The sequence below is a fragment of the Hydra vulgaris genome, chromosome 02 (genome assembly GCF_038396675.1).
Source record: "Hydra vulgaris chromosome 02, alternate assembly HydraT2T_AEP".
Lineage (NCBI taxonomy): Eukaryota > Metazoa > Cnidaria > Hydrozoa > Anthoathecata > Hydridae > Hydra > Hydra vulgaris.
Genome location: NC_088921.1, coordinates 68,583,029 through 68,606,049, shown reverse-complemented (window position 1 = coordinate 68,606,049; position 23,021 = coordinate 68,583,029). Strand labels below are relative to the sequence as shown.

At 27.9% G+C, this 23,021-nt stretch overlaps 1 protein-coding gene across 1 annotated transcript in view; it reads right to left on the bottom strand.

Annotated features, from left to right (window-relative positions):
- Positions 1–8,265: 8,265 nt before the first annotated feature.
- The window catches only part of LOC100201196 (WD repeat-containing protein 47), a 41,088-nt gene continuing 26,332 nt past the window's right edge, over positions 8,266–23,021 (bottom strand). The window contains exons 2-9 of the mRNA XM_065791793.1: positions 21,189–21,519; positions 11,881–12,001; positions 10,872–10,992; positions 10,580–10,714; positions 10,183–10,480; positions 9,841–10,094; positions 9,525–9,767; positions 8,266–9,433 (exon numbers count right to left, since the gene is read on the bottom strand). Coding sequence (XP_065647865.1) covers positions 9,123–9,433; positions 9,525–9,767; positions 9,841–10,094; positions 10,183–10,480; positions 10,580–10,714; positions 10,872–10,992; positions 11,881–12,001; positions 21,189–21,519 — 1,814 coding nt within the window. The 3' untranslated portion in view covers positions 8,266–9,122. The remainder of the gene's footprint in view (positions 9,434–9,524; positions 9,768–9,840; positions 10,095–10,182; positions 10,481–10,579; positions 10,715–10,871; positions 10,993–11,880; positions 12,002–21,188; positions 21,520–23,021) is intronic.

The window sequence follows — 23,021 nt, the reverse complement described above, 5'->3', positions numbered from 1 at the left end:
AAAATGATATTTCTGACCATTTCCCGATTTTCTTCTCAATAAATATTGTCCCTAAATTACTACCACAATAAAAACAAATTTTTACCAAACGTTTTTTTTAATGAAACAAGTTTGAAATCATTTAATGAACAGTTATCCTTAATTAGATGGACAAATATCGACTTTAAAAGTGACGCAAACATAGTCTATGACACATTCTACAAAACCTTTTTTGATATCTACGACGCAAATTTTCCAAAAAAAGAAATATGTAAATCTAATAAAAGTTTAAAGTCACCGTGGATAAATAAGGACATAAGGAAGTCTTCTAAAATAAAACAAAAACTGTATGTAAAATACTTAAAAACAAAAACAGATAAAGCAAAATTTTATACAAAAAATACGCTAAACAATTCGAAAGTCAAAAAAAAGCTGCAAAAAAAAATTATTATTTAAATATGTTAGAAAAGCATACGTTTAATTCAAAACGCACGTGGCAAATTTTAGCAGAAATTACAGGTAATCGCAAATTAAAATCGTGTTCTTTGCCTAAAAGTTTAAAAATTAATGGTAATAATGTTGATGACCAAAAAGAAATAGCTAGTGAGTTAAATAAATTTTTTGTATCTGTTGGCCCAAATTTATCTAAAAACATTCCAGACATGCTAAATCCTATAATTAATTGTGTTTTTCCACTTAAAACAAATTTAAATGCTTTTGAAGTATCATTTTCAGAATTTGAAAGTGCCTTTAAAATGCTAAAATCTAATAAAGCAGTAGGTCCAGACGACATTAGTGGAAACATAGTCATTAGTTCATATAACAACATAAAAGATATTTTATTTAAGGTTTTTAAATGTTCAATAAATCAGGGAATTTTTCCTGAACAACTGAAAGTAGCTAAAGTTACTCCTATATTCAAAGGAGGTGAACTAAAAAATGTAAATAATTATCGTCCAATATCAGTTCTTTCTGTTTTTTCTAAAATATTTGAAAGAATTTTATTTAACAAAATATTTAATCATCTCTCTGTTAATAATATACTTTATAACAATCAGTATGGTTTTAAAAAGAATAACTCAACTGAACACGCAGTAATTCAACTCACTCGTTGCATTACAAAGTCCTTTGAAAAATCACAGTTTACTTTAGGCGTTTTTATAGACTTATCTAAAGCCTTTGATACCATCAATCACATCATTCTCATAAAAAAACTGAAACAATATGGTATCACCGGTGAAGTCTTGACATTATTAAAAAACTACTTAAAAAATCGTAAACAATTTGTTTACATTGATGAATCTACCCTTTCAAATGTTTTAGAAATAGCCTGTGGAGTTCCACAGGGTTCCATACTTGGACCACTATTATTTCTTATTTATATAAATGATCTATATAGAGCCTCTAACTTAATGACAATAATGTTTGCGGATGATACCAATCTTTTCCTATCCAACAAAAACATCAATCATTTGTTTCATGATATGAATATTGAACTGAAAAAAATTTCAGACTGGTTCAAATCAAATAAACTTTCGCTAAACATTGAAAAAACCAAATATATTCTCTTTCATCCAGTTTCAAAAAAGCATATTCTACTATGCAAAATGCCTGTGCTTATTCTTGATAACATTCCTATAAAAAGAATCACGTACACAAATTTTTTAGGTATCATTATAGATGAAAATCTTTCGTGGAAGTACCATATCGATAACTTATGCCATAAAATATCCAAAAGTATTGGAATTCTTTATAAATCAACAAGTATTTTAATGAGACATACTTTAATTAAGTTATATTACTTTTTGATACACTGTCATATTAGTTATGGCAATGTCGCGTGGGGGAGTACGCACAAAAGTAAGTTAAAACCTCTCCATTGTCAACAGAAGCATGTAGCACGTCTTATAAATTTAAAAGATCGTTTTACTCATGCAAAGCCTCTTTTATTTAACATGAACATTCTTAATATTTATAAGGTTAATATTTTCAACGTTCTTTGTTTTATGTTTAAATGTAAAATTAATGTATGTCCAGTTTCTTTTAGTGATTTATATTCATGTAAAGCAAAAAACAAATATATACTCCAAAATAATAATTTTATACGACAACCAAAATGTAAAACAAGTATCGGCAAATCCTGCATTCCATTCCGTGGAGCATTTTTATGGAACAAAATAGTCTTAAAAAATTTTGATTTTACTCATGAATGGAGTTATCCAGTATTTAAAAAAAAACTAAAAGAAATAATTTTTAAAATTGATGACATATTTCTTTATTTTTGAATGCTTGGTTTTGATGGCTTCATAAGATAGCTTTATATTTTAGTTTTGAATATATTTGACCACTAACGATATTTATATTTTTGTCAAGTCAAGAGTTTTTATCTTGTAACTTTATTTTATTGTATTTAACGTTCTAGTGGTACTCGATGACAAGACCTAGTAGTCTTCTGCGAGTCTCCGCGTTCTTTATATTAAAAAATATATATATATTTTAGTATTTATATAATATATTTTAACGATTTATTTTAACACGTAACACGAGTTTTATTCAGATTGTAATAAAAAGAACAAAAAAAAAAAAAAAAAAAAAGGTAATGAATGTAGATTTTTATCATCCGTATTGACTTTTTTACTGCAAACTAGTCATAAAACAGTTCAGAATCAGACACTTTTTTTTTTCAATACCTATCTCTAAATTGTTTTCAATAACTCCAACGTCAAGTTCTGTTAATTTATGAATTGCTTCATGAACACCTGTAGAATGACAAATGCTCATTTCCACGGGTTGCGTACATTTTCATTGAATCCTCAACCTCTGGTTAAAACATCATTGCATTTTAAAGACCATATCAGGTTTCTGCTCAACTATAAGATCAGAGGATAGACCACCCAACACCTTGTAGATTGATGCACTGCGGGACAACCATCTAAAAATTTTTGGTGCAAGCACGGATTTGTTTCCTAAAGTTTTTTGCATTTCTAGCATATATATTTTGGAACACTTGGCATATCTTAAATGTGCCATTGCAGCAAAAAAGCGTTTTTGTAATTATTTGAAGATGTAAACAGCAGCCATGATGCAGTGGTTAGATTTCGGGTCTCAAACCTTTTGGTTCTGGGAACCAAGAGATTCACGGTAAAAAAGGAGGCGTGAACTTCCTAGTTACATGCTTTTCCGCGGTGCTCTGTGGTAAGACCGTAAGGACTTCTGGGAGCACCTTAATAACTACACACACACACACACACACACACACACACACACACACACACACACACACACACACACACACACACAACACACACTCACACACAAAAGTACTAGTTACAGGTTCTCTCTACAACTATATCATTTAAAATACCATACTAAATCCTTTATAAAACAAAATCCTTTATAAAACTAAATCCTTTATAATACCATAATCCAAACTAAACCCTTTATAATACCATAGTATATGTTAAAGATCCAAAGTTTTGTGGTGCTTTATTCATCAGAGTAAACGTGCTTTTAACTTCTTCTAAACCTGTTCCTGCACTCTTAATTAAAAGGTGTAAAATTACACCGTTTTGGTGTTTATATAACCTCAAACGGTGTTTTTTGAAACTTATTTAAGAAAAAAGTGTAAATTTACACCGTTTTGGTGTAACTATACACTATGAATGTTAATTTTTAATAAAACGGTGTAAAATAACACCTTTTTTAAATCACTACACCGTTTTAAAAAAGTGTAAAAATCGAATATTATGATGGTTTTTTTTTACACCTTTTAATAAAATGGTGTAAAGGTGTAAAGCTGTTTTACACCGTTTTAAACCGTTTTACACCGTTTAATTAAATGGTTTAAAAAAAGAAAAACTTTACAATACTCGATTTTTACACCTTCTTAAAACGGTGTAGTAAATATAAAAAGTGGTATTTTGCACTGTTTTATTAAAATTTTTTAAAAAAGTGGTATTTTGCACTGTTTTATATAAAATCTGTTTTAATAAAAGTGTAAAATTACACCGTTTTGGTGTTTAAATAATTTCAAACCGTGCTTTTTAAAAGCTATTTAAGCAAAAGTTAAACGTTTAATACCAAAATGCGTCTAACAACGTTTATTAATAAGTTTTTAGTGTAAAACTGTTGGCCTTTTTTTAAAAAAAAATTTGAAAAAAAAAACACTTTTGAAAAAAAACCACTTGACCACTTTTGAAAAATTTTTTTGAAAAAAAAACAACTTTATGTCATCTAATGTTGGTACACTTTCATATAAAGCTGTTCAATAAAAAGGTTTGAAACAGCTTTTGCACTGTTGTGTGAAACACCGTTTTGTAAGCAGCTTTGCAGTATAAACAGGGTGGAAACTAAATTCCAGTGAGCAAATCCAGGTTTAGCGTATTTTATAAAATCCTGACCCGAATTATTTAAACTGATTTAAACCATTTATACTCATTTTCTTATGATAATTTTCATATATAGGTAGGTATATAAATAAATAGATAAATAATTTAATATGTTTATTATACTGAATAATTATTTTTAATATATTATAGCAAAATTTGTTATAACTTATCACTATTAAAAACGAATTCGATATTCAAACACTTATTATACTCGGGTCAGGATTTTATAAAAAACGCGAAACCTGGATTTGGTTACTGGAATTTAGTTTCAACCTATGAGGCTGTCCATTAATTACGTCAACAAATTTCTGGCAATTTTTACCTCTCCCTTCCCCTTGTCAACAACTTGTCGAACTTCCAGAGACCTAAAAAATTACGTCAACATTCAATTACCCCTCCTCCCCCCCCCCCACCTTCCCTCAAAAAAAAAAATCAATATTTGGAATAAACTAATTTACAACTAAAATAAAAAAGAGATTAAAAGTATTTATTGAACTATTCAAAATTACAACACTTGTTCTGACCAAAAAGTAAAAGGAATAGAAAAAAAGTTATTCAACTTTTAACTTTCCAGTTTATAACTACAAAAACGGCGTCCTATGATTCAATCGAATCCTAAATTTCAATTTAGAACCGAATATGAGAAATTTATTACACAACCGAAAATATTTACGAAAAAAATTAGAACCGAAATAATTTCAATCAAATTTTCGATCGAAAGTTATAATTGTATTTAGAACCAAAAAAATTTCGATCGAATTATCAATCGAAAGTCGTGAAATAAAGTTTTTAACTTAAATTAAAATAAAAAATAAAAGAATTTTGTAATTCGATCCGAATTCTTTCGGTTGTAAAATTCGGTTCTAAAACTTACGACGCAAGAAAGGATTTTGTAATTCGATCCTGCAATGAAAGTATACTTTTCGGTTCTAAATTTTTTAGTTGTGAAATATTTCGGTGATATTTTCGAAGATAAATATTTTCGGCTCTACCATGTGACACGACAAAAACTTACTTCGAACTAATAAATAAAGGTTATAGGGTTCGCAAAAATGTATACATCTTACACGTTTAAATTAGGAACATATTTCAAATTAATGCAACACTTCATTGTGTAAATTCTCCTCACTTTAACTTTAGACATAATTCAATTTCACAGTAAAAGCCAATTATAAATCTCGGCAAAACATACACAGTAAAGCATTTTCTTGCTGAAAATATTCCAATAACTATCATTTATGACATAATAAAACGCGCTGAAAACAAATTTGGACATGAAAGAAAGCCTGGAAGTAGTCGTATAGCCAAAAAAAATGCCAAAAAGTAAGGTTTCTAAGCTTAAAACCATGTTTGACTATCAAGATGGTATTTCACAGAGGCAAATAGCTCGCAAATTCAGTATTTCGCAACCGTATGTCAATAGAATACTCAGAAATCAGTCTGCTATCAAATGTTATAAAAAGCAAAAGATTCCGAAGCGAGATGAGCAAATGATGCTATGAATTCGAACATGCTGCAGTCGGCTTTACCAAAATTAGCGAGACTTTGAATGGATCATTGACGATGAATTGTATTTTACTTTAAATCAAAGTTCGATAAATGGAAATGCTAGTTACTACTCCAGTGATACTTTATTGACTCCATCGAATGTAAAATACAGCCAAAAAGAGAAGTTTCCAGAAAAAATAATGGTCTGGATCGCTATTTCGGCCAAAGAGACCTCAAAACCATATTTTCGAGAATCTAGCAACGCTATCAGCCAGCTTATTTACTTAGAGCATTGTGTTCAAAAGAGACTTATCCCGTTTATAGAAGAGCATCTCCTCATTATGACAAAAACGTATTGGAATACTTAAAGGCTAAAAATATTGAAATTATACCAAAAAAAGATAATCCGCCTAATTTACCCGAATGCAGGGCCATTGAAAAATTTTGGTCAATATTGAAAGGTCTTGTGTGTAAGAATAATTGGCAAGCAAGAAAACTTTTACAACTTAAAGAAAGGATTAAGTATTGTTTGACCAAAGTTGATCATAATGTTATCCAAGAAACAGTTAGTCGCACCAAGAGTTTGATTGACCGTGCCAGACAAAATGGAGGGATTGAATCAAATTGAGTATTATATTGAATAAATTAAATAATTCTCTATAAAATACTTTCTTTACTTTTATAAAGCATTAAAAAACAAGGAAGTTATGATCCTTTAAACTTTGTCCGGATTTTTAGTTATCACCCGCTAAACGGCTTTTCGCGTGACTTTTTTTTCACGTGACTTACTTTAACATGTAAAAGTAAATTACTTTTTGATGTAATCTTCCTTTACATAACTTATTTTTGAAAGTAAAAAAACTTACATTATAAAGTAAAAGTCGTTTCAAAAAAATTAATTACTTATACGGAAATGTAAATTTACATAAAACGTTTAAAATTACTAATGTAATTTACTTTTTGATAAAAATTAACTCGTGTAAGTAAAAAAAAAGTAAGTAAAAGAGCCATCCCTAGTCTTCAAATTCATCTTCATGTTATCATGGAACATATTGCCAATGTAATATCCTCAATTTTCTCACAGCAAGTTTTCAATATATGTTCAGCTTCTCTAAGACAAATGAATTGTTTTGCACGTGGTTCAATAACAACTCCAATTTCTAATATAGATAACATTGAGTTTTTCTCTGTTGCATGCTCAGATAAGGTATTTTGAATAAAATCCACTTTTAAATATTTTTAGTCTTCTTTCCTGATATACCTCAATAGGCGATATTAGTAAGGAAGGAGGCGTGAGCTTCCTAGTTAAATGCCGTGGTACTCTAAAGCCATAAGGATTTCTGGGAGTACTCTAAGGCCATAAGGACTTCTGGGACTGGGATTATAACCACAAAAAAAAAAAAAAAAAGGTGAAAACAATAAATTACTTTCCGCATCCATAACAAATAATAATATTAGTTAAAAAAACATTTGGGCAATCAAAATACAGTATTTGAAAAACCATTTTGCATTTTGCTATTCAAGTTTAATCTCCAAAATTAAAAGAGGAGATCAAAACTTTCTTTAAAAACATTTACTTATTAAAATCGCCAAGGAACACTTAAATTGCAAGTTCTAGAAAAAAAGTAGAAGACAGAGAATAATATGACAAATTTTTCCAAAATAATTATAAAAATAATAGCATATTTATAAGTTGAACTTATCAATTCGCCATTATTTAATTTTAAAACAAGAAGCCAAATATAGAAATAACAAAAAAATTTATAGTAATGAAGTTTTCTTATTTTTGCATTAACAGATAGATTGTCTTAACAAGTTTTAAAATATTTCCAATAAACTTATAAGTGAATAATGGAAACTATTGCTTTTTTCTTGTTGTATTAACAATACAAAAATAACAAGTAGTTAGATCCATAATAACAATTATGTTAAATCCCTTTTTATCTAAAATTATTCTATTATTATTGTGTATTTCAAAACAAAGAAAATATTACAAAACTAGTCATAATAAAATGTAAATTCACAGTTGGAGCAAGAAACCAAACTCGGTCTTATCACCATGGCCCATTTAATAAAGAAGCCATCAACATTCTTCATTTAGAAGTGTATAAAGGACTTCAATATCGCATGTATTTATGAAGATACCATTATACCAATAATGATGCTATGTGGCAATGATAACATAATGACAAGTTTTATAACAAAATTATACATAAAAACAATCAAAAATATTGAAAACATTTTTTTCAACAAGGTTAAGAGAGCTTATTTTTTTAATATTTTTTAAAACTAATCAGCAGATTTTTCAAATTCGCAGTTGAAATATTTTTTCTATAAATGAACAAACGGATCCATTTATAATAACAGTTAAGATAGTATAAGTTTATGTAGAGAAAAAAAAAAGCGAACGTTTTATGAAAAATGTGATTAATATTAGTTTTTGGTTTCTTTACAATTTTTAATAAATTTTTATAAACCAAAATTTTTCGTTTTTAAATAAATTCTATCTACATATAAAAAAAAGCACTTTATAAATATAAATATTGGCGGACATTTTAAATATTGAAATTGGCAAATGCAGATGATGAAAAAACACTGCACAAAAAATGTAACAAATTTTAAAATCTTTTGTTAGCAATAATAAAAAACTTTGCATTATACCACATCGTAATATAACATTTATATTTCTGTAATATTAGATTTAAAATGAACATTTAGGTGGAATAGGTAAAATGCTATTTTGATGTGCAAACTCAGTGGATGCTAAGAAGTCAAAACTCAAATGATAGGTGCATTTCCTTAAACGGGCATTGGATCATTAAGCTATGAAATGATGAAACAAATCTTCCATTACATTCAGGTCTTTTACAAAAAGTTCAGTTTAAAAGAAACTAAGAAATTCCAAGCGCAAAGAAAAAAACAAAAAAAGCAAAGCTTGTTTTCACAAAGTAACTTTAACGGAATTAGCAAAGAAAAAATCTATTACTAAGGCAATAAGATATGTAACAACAATCAAGATGATTGACTAACAAAGATGGTTGACTATTTCAAACAGCTGCTACCTAGATGACTGAATATTGCAAATAAAAAATATTTGCACATATCCTGTTGGGTTTAGACAATTTCTATAGAAACCCAATTTTGTTTATAACTAAACATGGCATATAAAAAAAATAGCCGAAAATTCTGTAAAGTTATTTACAGAATCAAATCCTTGAACTTCCACATTAACTTCCAATTATTTAAGATATTATTTCACAGTTTTTTCTAAGTACTTTTCCATAAAATTGCGGTTCTGTCGGCAGATGAAGATAAGAATACGTCATCCTTGGGATGCCAGCGGCATTGAATAACTTTGTCAGAGTGTTTACCAACAACGTAATGACGGGGTACAGTCATTTCGTTATATGATGAAGTCAAATGTGTTATTGAAATGTTACTATCATACGATGCGGTTAATAAATATTTGCTATTGATTGAAAAACGAATACTTCTACAGTCCGTTTGATGGAGACGAAAGTTTTGAAGAGTCCGACCAGCAGATAAGTCGTATAATAAAATGCTGCCATCTTCTTGACCTAAATATAAAATTTTTGTAACCTTTAAGAACTGAAAAAGGCAATAATTTTATGAATTTTATGAAGTAAAAAAAACAAAACACTACAAAACCTGAAGCCATATAATGATCAGATCCGTTTAAAGCAACTGACGCCGGAACACTATCCCCAACAACAACCACGTCAATACAACGCTGTGAACGTAAATCCCAAAGTCGAAGAGTGTTATCTGAGCCACCTGAAGCAATAACGTCCCCGTCGCCAGCATAAACAGTCATAACGTTTCCAGAATGACCACTCAAAATCCCAGTCACTTGTTGTGTTAACACGTCAGTAATATTGATGTTTCCATCACCTAAAGTCATACGAGCTTTAGTAACCTATTAATACGCTTTAACATTGTGAACATCAAATCCTAATCTTGTTACCTGCACCTCCTGATATAAGTAAACCAGCCCTATTAGGAACAAAAGCCAATTCACGAACTGTTCCATTGTGTATATTAAGCTCAACGTCATCACCTGATTGAGTACAATTATAACCATCAAACTGAAACAACTTAATGCTTTTATCGTTAGATCCAGTAGCGAGGAGTTTACCATCAGGACTCCATGCCATACAGTATATTGAACCACGATGGTATTTTTGTCTTTTTATCAAAACTGGTGCCGGTGGACAAGTGCTGAAAAATAAACTTTTATAATTAATAAAAAGAAACTTTAACAGATTAGGAAGTATACACAACATTTTAAAAATAAATCAGAAAGTACCTTTTTGAAACAGAGTCATTTGAGTTTATCATTTTACAAATACGTAGAATTTTAGAATTAGCTCCGACGGCATAGAACGCACCGTCCGGATGAAAGGCAACTGAACGGACGGCTTGGCTATCCTCAAGTAGCGAAACTGCAGAATACTTTTTTATTTCATCATCCAGATTTCTACCGTTATAATCACGCTGGCTATCGATTTGATAACGATCGTGATACTTATTCGTATCATCTTGTTGCTGCTGACGAGAATCTCTTTTCTCGTAAATGTCAGTTGCATTGAGTTGTCTTTTTAAATCTATATAGATCATTATTCTAATTAACAACACTTCTTTTTATGTACAACAAACAAAACGTTTTAAAAAAAATATTATTGTATGTTTCAACAAATTTACACCTTCTTTGTTAGGCTTTATAAGTTCAATCAAGTGCACAGCGTTCCCATCTTTGGTTTTAATTTTTGGTCCAGCGCCTTTTAACTTCAGAGCAGCGGCTTGTTGGGGTATTCGCTCCTTCATCGACGTTTCGTCAGCTAAATTGAAGGTGTCCTATATGCTTATAAGCTTAATAAAACAATAATAATCCAGCAATAAATACTTTGTGTAAAACAATACTCGCCATGAAATAATTATATTTTTGAAAATAAAAATAAAAAACACTTTACATATTTACGCACTGAAAACACATACGTAAGCTTTGAGCGTCTGAATAGGATAGTGAACTGATGTGGTTAGAAGATATAGGGCGTCTTACTCCGTTAATTACTGGTCCTAAAACCACTCCATCACCCCCTGGATTATTTTCTTTACCCTGTATGAGTAAAACTTTATTATTAACATATAATTCATTCATTATTCAAATTAATAAATATTAGTCGAACAACATAATTTTATAAACAAATAAAAAAAATTACCATCGTGTATTTTAATTAAATAAGTTAATGTTAACTAAATAAAAATAAAATTAAAAAAAAACGAAGGTCGGAAAGTGCAAACGAAAGGTTAAAAACATTCTCAACCAAATGTTTGTTCTTTCATTACTAAGAGCAAACAATCAAAACAACTTCGTTCCGTTAAAGCCGACAAACCTATTCAAACAAAGATATGAAACGCTAATCACACACAACATTAAAATTTCAACGTTAAAAACGCACTAACTATTCAACCTGAACGTGACACTACGTTCGCTAAACAAATTCGAGAATTAAAGGCTCACTGAACACTGTTACCTTGATTTTTAAGTTTGATGCAGCTCCGTAATGAATCATAATGCATGCAAATAATGAACGTGCAAAAATGATCAAGAATAAAATTAGGAATCCTAAGACTGCATCAGGTGAAGGTGGAATATGAATTGAAAGGATTGGAACATAGCTAACTAAAGATTTGATTTAAGACGTTCGGGTTAGTGTTCAAGAAAGCGTGAATTCTGTTTAGAAGCAGCAAGCGACGCAATCGATAGAGCGTAAAATCAATTGCAATTTATAAAACATTATTTAAAATCAACCAACCGTAACAACCCTTCTTTTTTTATATTGTTCTTAAAATTAAGCCGGAGAGAAATAATTTTTCCGTCATTTAAAACAATAATAATAACAAACTAGAAAAGTAAAAACAATAAACATTAATAAACTATAAATAAACTGTAAAAATTAAAGACTTAGAAAAAAACAACGCGCAAAAAGATTTTAAAAACAACCTCGTCTTGTTCAAATATAAGCCTTCCTTCAAAGCTGTCACTTTTTGATCTTTCCTTTACTGGCGAAATTAATAAAGGTGGCGGTGTATCAGCATCTGATTTACGCTTTGATTTCGGAGTGCTAAAAAAAGAGAAAAAGAGTTTAATTTTGCTGAGGTTACTCGCTTATTTTTACTGATTTTATTTGCAGAGGCTTACTTTGGTGAGGTTTAGTCAAGTGGGGGTTGGGAGGGGAGGAGAGAGGGTGGTTTTATATATTTTTACGTACACCTGCGACACTAAAAAAACTTAAAATTCAAACTTACTTGAATTAGTAATTATCGTTAATAAAGAAACATTTAATATTACTGCAATGATTTGATAATTTTTTAAAGTCTTTCTTTAAAACTCGTTTAATATCTATTTCAAGTTAACACTAAATGTTTTCTGCAATAATTAATTAAAGCAAAACGATATATTTCTAAACAGTTATCAAAAATTTTTTATGCTTTAAGGCTTTAGCACTGATACTTCCTGTATGTTCTTTGGATTTTCATAGATTTACATATCTTACAGAAAAGCTAAAAAGTTCAGAAAAATTTGACAATAGCATCAACTGTATGCTTCCGACTTAACAAATTGAATCAAAAAGTCGTTTCAGTGTTATCAATACTCTACTGTTGATTTATACAGATATTTCTAGTACTCTTGGAGAATACAAAGTTGTGGTAAACTTAATGAACGTACTCTTAGGTGGTTAATACACGGGAAGGGGGGGGGGCGTTTAATAATTTTCGAAAATATTTTGCTCACCTACCCCAACTTTGTTAAGACCCAACCCCCCACCCCACATTTTTTAATTTTTACTTGTTATCTACAATAAAACAACTCTCAAAACTAAATAAAAATATCAGTCTTTGAAAAAACTTTCAGTGTAATCAGGCTTTAAAAATCATCAACCTTTAAAAAATCTTGTAAATTTTTATTTGTCAAAAGTTAGGTTTTCGTTTATTTCTTACCATAGTATAAAACTAAGTATCATAGGGCACAAATCCATACCATCTGTGAGACATAGTTGTACTGTACTCCACTAAGTGTCCTCTGGCATCAGTCTCAATACAAAAGTTTGTGGCAATTGGGATACCCTGAGAAAAGTCTTTTTGGGATAACACAAAGAGATACTCTAACAAAGATACCTTGGTGTACAACAGAGTGGGTTCTTTGTTTTTATGTTTAAAACTGAACAGAAATATTTTAACTTGTGTTTTTATTAGTGTCAAAGCATATCACAAAGCTTTATCAATCACAAATCTTTATCAATCACAAATCTTAGGCTTTAATTTATAATTTATCATTATTTTAAGTTTAACAGTTTTTATGTATCTTAATACTATGAAGTTATACAGTTACTTATGCAGTGTTTTAAAGTTAAAATTAGTTGCTAAGTTCTAGTTTGTATTTTTCTGTTTAGATATGAAGACAATGATGACATTAAGCTGTCAGGTATGTTACATTTTAAATGCATTACAATTGTTTAAATCAATATTTTAAATGAAATTACAAAAGAGAAGTTTCTAATTTTATTTAATGATATAAATAATAATAATTTATTATAAAAGATTTGTTGCTCATTTTAGGTTGAGTTTTAATATTATATTTAATTGAAATAAAGGCATCATCAGTAAATTTATTTATCTTTTTATCACCTTTTTTATTAATGACTTTTAAATTTTATTTAAGTTTTTATTTCCATTTTTAGTTAAACTGAACCATGATTCTAATGAGTCTTACAGTAACTAACTTACACAGCTAAGGTCCTTATCTTAGAGTTCAGATATTTTAACTTTTTACTAAAGATATAAATATATTTTTTTATTTCTTTTTATACATATTAGAACAAAGACTTATTATAAATATTACAAACGATTAGTAAAGATTATTGTCTAGAATGTGTCAATATAAATAGATATCTACAACATTTCATTTAATTATGTAAAGAAATTAAAGAGTAATGTTGGTTTGATTTTTCTCATCATTGTGTATTTAACTCTATAAATATTTTTTATATATTTCATTTTTCATCAATAATTATTGTTTTTATATACTTAATAATAAGTTTCTTAAATTTAATTTACATTTAAAAATCAACTTTTAATTATTGTTGTTCTTTTCTATTTTTTAACAATTTAAGTTTTGTTATTTTAGACAGTCAAGCATCAATAACAACAAGTAAACTAATTTTCAGTGTTTATATGTTATGACTTTTTTTATTACATCATAATTACTTTTTTTTCATTTTAGATTTATCTTGCAATGCTTTTTCAGCATATTGCAGAGCAAATAGAAGGCCCACATTCTATAAGGCACATAGGGTGTGGACCTATGTTTGGAGCAAATTCCCTTTCCTTTTATTGGGAGAGTGGCCCTCTAGGAAGCATGAGGGGTAGTACTGGTAGTAGTGTCGGCAAAACATTAGGTTACATCTATGAGTATTTTTGTATTTTGCCAATCTGCAATTTGTAAATGTAGTTGAATGTTTTTCTTAAACTTCTTTTTGTATTTTGTTTTCTTGTTTTGTATAGTTTTTGTAAATAATAAAAATTTGATTTTGTTTTTGATTTGATTTGATGTTTTATTTATGAAACAAAAAATTTTTTTTTATAGATAATAACTTGTATTGTTTTGTTTGTAAATAAACTTTGTTCAAAATATATATTCTGTTCTTTTTTCTTTACAACTAATGCTTTTTTTGTTGTGGAAAAAGTTATATACTTTTGTCTAATAATTACTTTTTTACTTATTGTAAATAAGCATATAAGTAAATATACACTTTTATTTTGCATTTTATTATTTGGGTAAAAGCTCTACTTGATTACTTTTAATTAAAAAAAACTTTTCTCACATGCCAAAATAATGTAACGGGGAGGGGTCTTTAGTGGTAGGATTTAAACTTTATCAAAACTATAAATTTTAAAAAGTACCGGGAAAAAAGTTTTTATCAGTATTAGAGGTACTTATATTATTAGTGTGTTAACGTCAATTAGGTAAGTCAGCACATCTAACATTAATGAGATAAATTTCTTTCTTAAAATAAGAAGATTTACATTCAAACGTTTTTTTTGAAATAAACAGGAGAAGTTTCTAATAAGCTCTTAGTACCGCAAAAAAAATCTTCTCTCCATGTTTCTTATAAGAAGTTTTCAAATATGAAACTTTAGTCGTTAAAACAAAGCCTAGATTTGCAAAAAGAGATGGCAAGATAAGATAATGATAGCAAAAATACGGATATAAAACGAATAGTTAGCAAAAATAATTTATATATAAAATATATTTAATATATAAATTATTAGCATATAAAATATACTTTACATATACACTTGTTCCACAGTAAAAACTCACAAAGCAGAGAACAATTTCATATAGCTATTCATATAGCTGGCATCCCTTCAGTGATGATTTGTATGATATGATTTTGAGATTTCCATATACACTAATGTAAGACAAGTGAGATCCCTATTTCTAATATTGAGCAATGATTTCAAAATGATTTTTTTATGTTTTGTTATTATTGAAAATTATCTGTTATAAAATTTCAGTTCCTAGCTACACCCTAGCTACTTCAGTGTTGAAATTTTTGCAGTTTGCCAAACTGATTATAATCATAGAAAATGTTATAGGTTTATGTTGGACTCCAAATACCAAATAGTATATTTAACTGTATCTTCGTAGAGGAAAACATCAGAAAGAATATTTTTTGAATAGAACATCAGATAGAATATTTTTTTACCAGTTACGCATTAGCTGAAGGTGAACTTTCTTTCTTAACAATTTTACTTGCTAATGTTGGATTTCAGTACTGAATATTAGTGACTGTGCTTTTTATCCAAATACAACAAAAAATACTTAGATATTAAACATTTAGAAGCAAACCAAGTAAGTAGTATAATAACAGTAATTTATATTTATATTAGTAATATATCGCAACCTCAGAAAAACAAGGTTTTAACCCACAACTTTGGCCAAAATGAGATTTTTGTTTCAAAATTCTTGGAATACACCAGTCTATAACCAGTATTAATGTGGTATTCGTGCGAAGCATATAAAGGAATTTTCAGAGCATCAAAGATCTATCCTAAATTAAAAAAAAAAAACTCACAACAACAAGGCTTCAATGGCTGTTGGAACCTTGAAACCTCAAGATTACAACACGTATTTTTTATAGGGCAACAGGGTTCTATTCTGCAACTGTAGCCAACTTAAATAATATTGACAAACTATTGATGTTTGTGTTGTGGTGAGCAGTGAACTCTTTTTGACTTTTTAAATGACTATTTGTTTGTTTCTTAGAGTTTTGTTTTTTATCACAAATAATATTGTATTGCAATTCTTTTTTATTTAAATCGATATTGCTAAAATGAACAGATTTAGTAAAAGAACAATGTTGGCAGAAATATCATTGCAAAAAATTGCAAAAATGGTAAAATAGCTTAGCTCAAGAGAGAACATAATAAAGTTATGCTGTTTTTCTTTAAACAATCTTTGTAGTAACATACTTTTCAATGAAATATCACATAACTATCATAATCTAAAGTTATCCAATCACACTTTACTATTTAATAAAACTAACCAATGATAATTTTCCAAAAGCAAACAAACCATGGCAAATAATAGAAAAACATGCAATACTGGTGTTGTAATTTTGGTGTTGTTGTTTTTTCAAGTGAATGTTATTTAATGTTTATATTAGAATTGAGTTAATAAATGTTATACCTCTTTGCTGTAACAAGTTAAATGTTTATTAACTTCATCCTTTGTTTGAATTATAGTTGGAATAAAGTACATTTTATGATTATGTTTTTCAAATTTTACTTTACCAAGCTGGTAGTATGAATATATTAAGAAAAACTTGTGTGGTGAAGTAGTTAATGATAGAGGTATACACACATACTATATTACTGTATAAAAATAACTGAAAAATCCTGAAGTACCTATCGAATAACTGAAATATGCTTCTTGTTGATTTAGTGAGCAGTGCTATAAGTACATAAGAGCTTCAATTTTCTGCATTCAAATTATTAATCCTATGTTATCTTTGATGCAGGTGTTATCAGTGAGGATATAAATGGAGGGGCCAACAAGCAAAATATAGAGCCTGAGTTGATTAATTTAGGTTAGTTTGTAATCTATTTGATAGGTACATCTAACATTTAATCAAAACTTCATTGAATACAATTATTATTTACATTATTTTATTATTGGATAGAAACTGACAATGTCATGAAACTGAAGCTAAATTTAGACAACTCCTCAAACATTGAAAAAATAAGATTTAGGGTTTAGAAGTCATTGAAATTAAATTTTTGTCTGAAAATTGTTTCAAAATAAGATAGAGGTATTAGAAAATAATATATCTATATGACTTTTGTTTTCAGTGGTGCAATTGCAAAAAAACAAAAGACAAGAAAACAAAGTTGCACACCAGAAACATGGAAGAGAAATGTCAAAAAGAAAGTCACCAATCAGAAAAGAATTATGTTAGTTGCAGAGGGAAACAAGTACTCAAAAAATATATCAAAAACTGCAAAAATTATTACCTATTTTTACATTTACTTAAGAAATATTTCTGAAAAAAATTGTAATGCATTATTCAAATCATATTTTTCAATATCTCAGAATGAAAAGTATATGTTTATCGCAACAACAACTGAGAAAATATGTGAATTTCACTAAAAGGAATTACACTTTTTCCTATTTTTTTAATGTAAAGAGTGACAAAGTACAAGTGTACAAGACATTTTATTTAGAAACTCTTAGCATTTCACAAAAACCTGTGTATAATGTACATTCTAATATGAATATACAAACAAATACCCCCAAGACAGCTGAGGGAAAAAGAAACACAGTACTATTTCAGAAGAGAAAAAAAAAAAAAAAAAAAAATGGTCAGGAAACATATCAACTCATTGAGTCAGTTCACATTATTGTTGAGCTAAAATGCCCGAGGAATATTTAGAATCCAATTTGAACATCCAGAAAATGTTTGAGCTATATGAAGAATAAAATGACATTTAAAACTTTTCATGTAAACCTGTATTTTCAATAATGAATTTAATATTACTTTTCATATCCTGAAAAAAGATAGTTGTGATACTTCTGTATTGTTGAAAAAATCTTAGGACCATTAACAAGACAAAGTATCATAAACATTTTTACCAAAAAAACTTAATGAGAAAGGAAAAAAATAAAGACAAATGTGGAGATTTTTTTATTAGTCATGTTTGACTTGCAAAATTTTATAACGTGCCCAAGAGCCGGAGTAGGCTTCTTCTATTATCGAAGAAAACCAAAGATGTACAACTTAACGGCATTTTTTAGCACTACAAAATACTGTGTTTTATGAGTGGAAACATTTTTAGGCAGAACTGGGAACAACTTAGCAAGCGCTTTTAGAATAATATTAGATAAAATAGTTGAAAAAAATGATTTCACAGAATTAATCACATGGAGTGACTCTTGTGTCCCACAAAATAGAAACAGCATTATATCATATGTGATCTTGGATTTTTTGAAATGTAATTCAAAAGAGGAAAACATCACAATAAAATACTTGACTCCTGGTCATTCAGGAATACAAGAAATGGACAATAGCCAGATGGAACAAATTATGAAAGCAAATGAACTTTATTCACCAATTAGTTTTATTTGGTTATTAAAGGGGTCAAACAAAAAAAAAACATTTCACATTATTTAAATGCAACCAAATGATTTCAAAGATTTTAGCGTGTGTGCTAAAATCTTTAATTATAAAAGAATCAAATATATTCAAAAATATGTTGTTTAAGATTGACACAAAGTCTTTTTGAGTTGGGATACAAAGTCCATTTTCAGGCCTTAACAAATGTTAATATTAAGAATACAAAACAAAAAGAGAAAAGAACGAGTAACACCCAAAATCTGACAGAACCTTTAAGAAGTATTAACCTATTAAAATATTAAATTTATGCCAATTAAAGATTAGAATTATTATATAGCAATACTTAAAAAAAAATTATTATTATTATTAATTCTTTATTTATTACTATTAAATAAAAAGTGTTTCTATTTATGTAGTGTTTGCTGTGTTTCAATTATCAAAAAGTTAAAACCTATAAAAATTAGTATAGGATATTTGAAAATAATTAAGAATAGCATGATTCTAATGGAGGTTAGAACCTTGTTGCTTCCATATTATCAAGATCTGAGAGCAACAAGGTTCCAACCAACAAATTTATAATTTTTTTGACATTATTTTTAAACATCTTCGCTTCCAACAAGGCTGCAAGCAACCACTAATTAAAGTTGGAAGTTACTGGAAGAGAAAAGATGAAGATTGTAAAGCAAGATAACGATTGAGAGACGACTAAAAAGATTGCAAATTATATGAATTAAGAAAGCAAGATGAAGGAAGCGAATTCCAAAGAACTGATGTTCGAGGAAAAAAACTAGATGAATAAAGAGTTTTTGGAACACTTAGGAACAGCCACACAAAAAGGATGAGACTTAATTGAATGACGAGTAACACAAGAATGAATTTTAGTAATTAGCACAAGAGACGCTAGCTCTTGTGCCAATTACTAAAAAAAAAAAAAAAAAAAAAAAAGCTTTTTAACTAAAAAATGGTTAACTACCCTTACTTAAACAAACAAAAAGCACTTTTCAACCTAAAACTAGGAATTGTAACAAAATAATAATGATTTGAACTTTGAAACTCATTATCTCAGTTTCATGTTGGTGGTTGTCGGAACCTTGTTGTTCACGATATATTATACAGAATTAGTAATATATACTAATATTACTAATAGTAACTCGAGTTAGATTTTGATTGTGAACGAGGCTAGATTTATAGCTAATTAAATGTAAATCATCAACATTATCACAACATATCATTTCTATAATACTCACAAACTTTCTTATTTCATCTTAGAAAATATCAACCACCTTTTTTTCCAAGTTTTTGTACATCTACCTGAACTTTTTTTTCAAAAACAAAAAATTATTTGTAACTTTAAGCTCTGTACAAAACCACCTTGACCTTCCCTGGTTTGATACCTTCTCTGCACCAACTTATGACTCAATCATATAATAAAATGAATAATAAAAACACCTAATCATCTATTTACCACAATAATATCCATTTTTTTACTTTCTTTTAGGCATAAAACTTATTTTTTCAATAAAAATATTTATGAATATTTTTTAGGATAAAAGGTGGCTTTTTAAATATTTAGTAGAATCTCTATAGACGTTTTAACTATTTCATTTTTATTTACAACTTCAATAGTTCAAGATTGAGATAATAAACTGTAATAAATAAGCATTTATATATTTTAGATGATTTATAAAAACTTAATTTATGTAAACTTAAATTATGTAAAAATATAAATAATGCCAAAGAATCTAATTTTAAGACTTGTAATGTAATGTAATGAGTAATTTAATGTGCATTGTAACGTGTATGATTAGTAATGTAATGTAATTTGTAAGAACCTAATGTGTAAGACTTTCAATGCAATGTAATTTGTAAGAATCTAATGTGTAAGACTTGTAATGTAATGTAATTTTGAAGAATCTAATGTGTAAAACTTATAATGTAATGTATCTTAAAATCATGCTTGGTGTTTACTTAAGTTTGACCTCAAATTATATAGAAGCCTAAAATGCAACTATTTTTAAGAGACAATATAACCTTTATAATAAATATACAATATAAGTCTTTTGCCTTATTAGAAAAAGATTCGCAACTTTTTTTCTTAAAACAAGACATGAACATACAACTGTTTTAAAAAATAATTAATGTACTCTCACATTTATAATAGAACACGTGGTAGGAATGAAAGGTAGGGGTGTGAGAATTTAAGTACATATGTAATAAACGGAGGAAGGGACAGGGGGTCTTAAAAAAGGATAAAAAGGTGAGAGTTGATCAATTAAACAGAGGGGGATCTTAATAGGCTTTGGATAGGTGGGAAAATTTTCTAAAGATTAATCAATGCCTCCTCTGCGTATATAGCAAGAGTATAAGACAACCTCTAGCGATGTAATGCTATAATTGCAATAACCACTAATTATACACATTTTTTTGGGGTATAAAATTAATATGACTATATCAAAGTCACTGCTTTTACATCACTGCAAACATATCTTGTCAAGTTATGATAGAAGTCTGGTTATATCTAACCATAAAAATTTTAAAAAATTAGATTGAGTAAGCAAACAGTGATACCATTATTAATCTGCTAAACCTTACCAAAATCTATTCAAACACAGAAAACTATGTATTAAAAATCAACCTGGTGTTCAAATGCCCAGAACCATCCGGAAGATTTACAGAATAACCTCCTTTGCTTGCCAAATGCTGTACATTTGATTTGTTAATAGGTGGTTCACCCAAGAACTGGTGGTTGTTTTTAGATTGAGAAACACTTGCTTCATTTAAATTAGGAACTTTTGGATACTTAACAGATTTTGGGTTAGGGGTTGAAGCTGCATATGATGTATTATATAAACCTTCAGAAGAAAATGGCTGTTCAAGAAGGGAAGGATCTAACTTCATTTTTGGCTTTGTATAAGTATTTGAAAAAATTTCATCTTGATGTTGATTATCATTCTGTGCCATTAAACCTATAAAAATGAAATAATAGTAACTATATTTTATAACAATAATACATTAAACTTTACAACACTTGAGTATTTTTTTTAATTTTATTTTATTATTATTTCTTTTTTTCACATTTGTTAAGTTAGAGGGCATCCATGAAGTATGTAAGCAGAAAAAACACTGATTTAGGACCCCTTGTACGGTATAGTTTATTACAAACTTCCCCCTTCCTCAACGCATAAACTTTTCAAATTATTAAAAACAAAAAAACTTTTTATTTATTTACATAATATTGATTTTTTAAACTTGTGAAATTCTTAGCTTTTTTTATAAAATCAAGTTTTAGGAGAGTAAGAAAGATAGTCAAAGGTATGTAATTGGTGTCTTTGACAACCCCCTCTGTATGCATCTGTACATTTTTAGGTAATCCCCTCTCCCCATATCTCTGTATGCACTTTATGGAAGACCTCTTAGGTGATACTTATAAAGGTAAAACTAAGTTGATTGATTGACACCTATACAAAAAAACCCATGTATATAAAATCATTCTTTCTTTTATTCAGACCAATAATCAATGAATATATATATATTATAATGTATGAATAATCAATGAATATATATATATATATATATATATATATATATATATATATATATATATATATATATATATATATTCATTGATTATTATATATTCATTGATTATTGGTGAGTATATATATATATATATATATATATATATATATATATATATATATATATATATATATATATATATATATATATATATATATATATATATATATATATATTAGGGTGGTGCTAAAAACAACTTATTTTAAAAATGTCAGCTGACAACCCCTAAATGTGTTTTATATAATAAAATAATACTGGATTTAAAAAATTTTTGAATAAAAAATATTTTTACAGGTGCCACAAGGCCCTTATACATCAAACAGGTTCCTAATATTATAAAAAAAAAAGTTTTTCAAAAGTATATCATGTTGGGGCTCAAATGAAGCAAAATTATGTGAAAATTTAAAAAAAAATCATTGTTTTATAAAAAGCAGAGATAAAAAAATTATAATTAAAAAAATCTTGTTAAATTCCCTTTTTTTTGTTATAAATTAAAAAATGTCATTTTCTATTTACTAAAATCTAAAATAATAATATATTTATAAAATGATTCATATTTTTGAAATTTTTATATATTTTTGCATCATTTGAGACCCAACATGACATACTTTTGAAAAACTTTTTTTTTAATAATATTAGGAACCTGTTTGATGTATAAGGGCCTTGTGGCACCCGTAAAAATATTTCTTATTCAAAAATTTTTTAAATCCAGTATTATTTTATTATATAAAACACATTTAGGGGTTGTCAGCTGACATTTTTAAAATAAGTTGTTTTTAGCACCACCCTAATATATATATATATATATATATATATATATATATATATATATATATATATATATATATATATATATATATATATATATATATATATATATATATATATA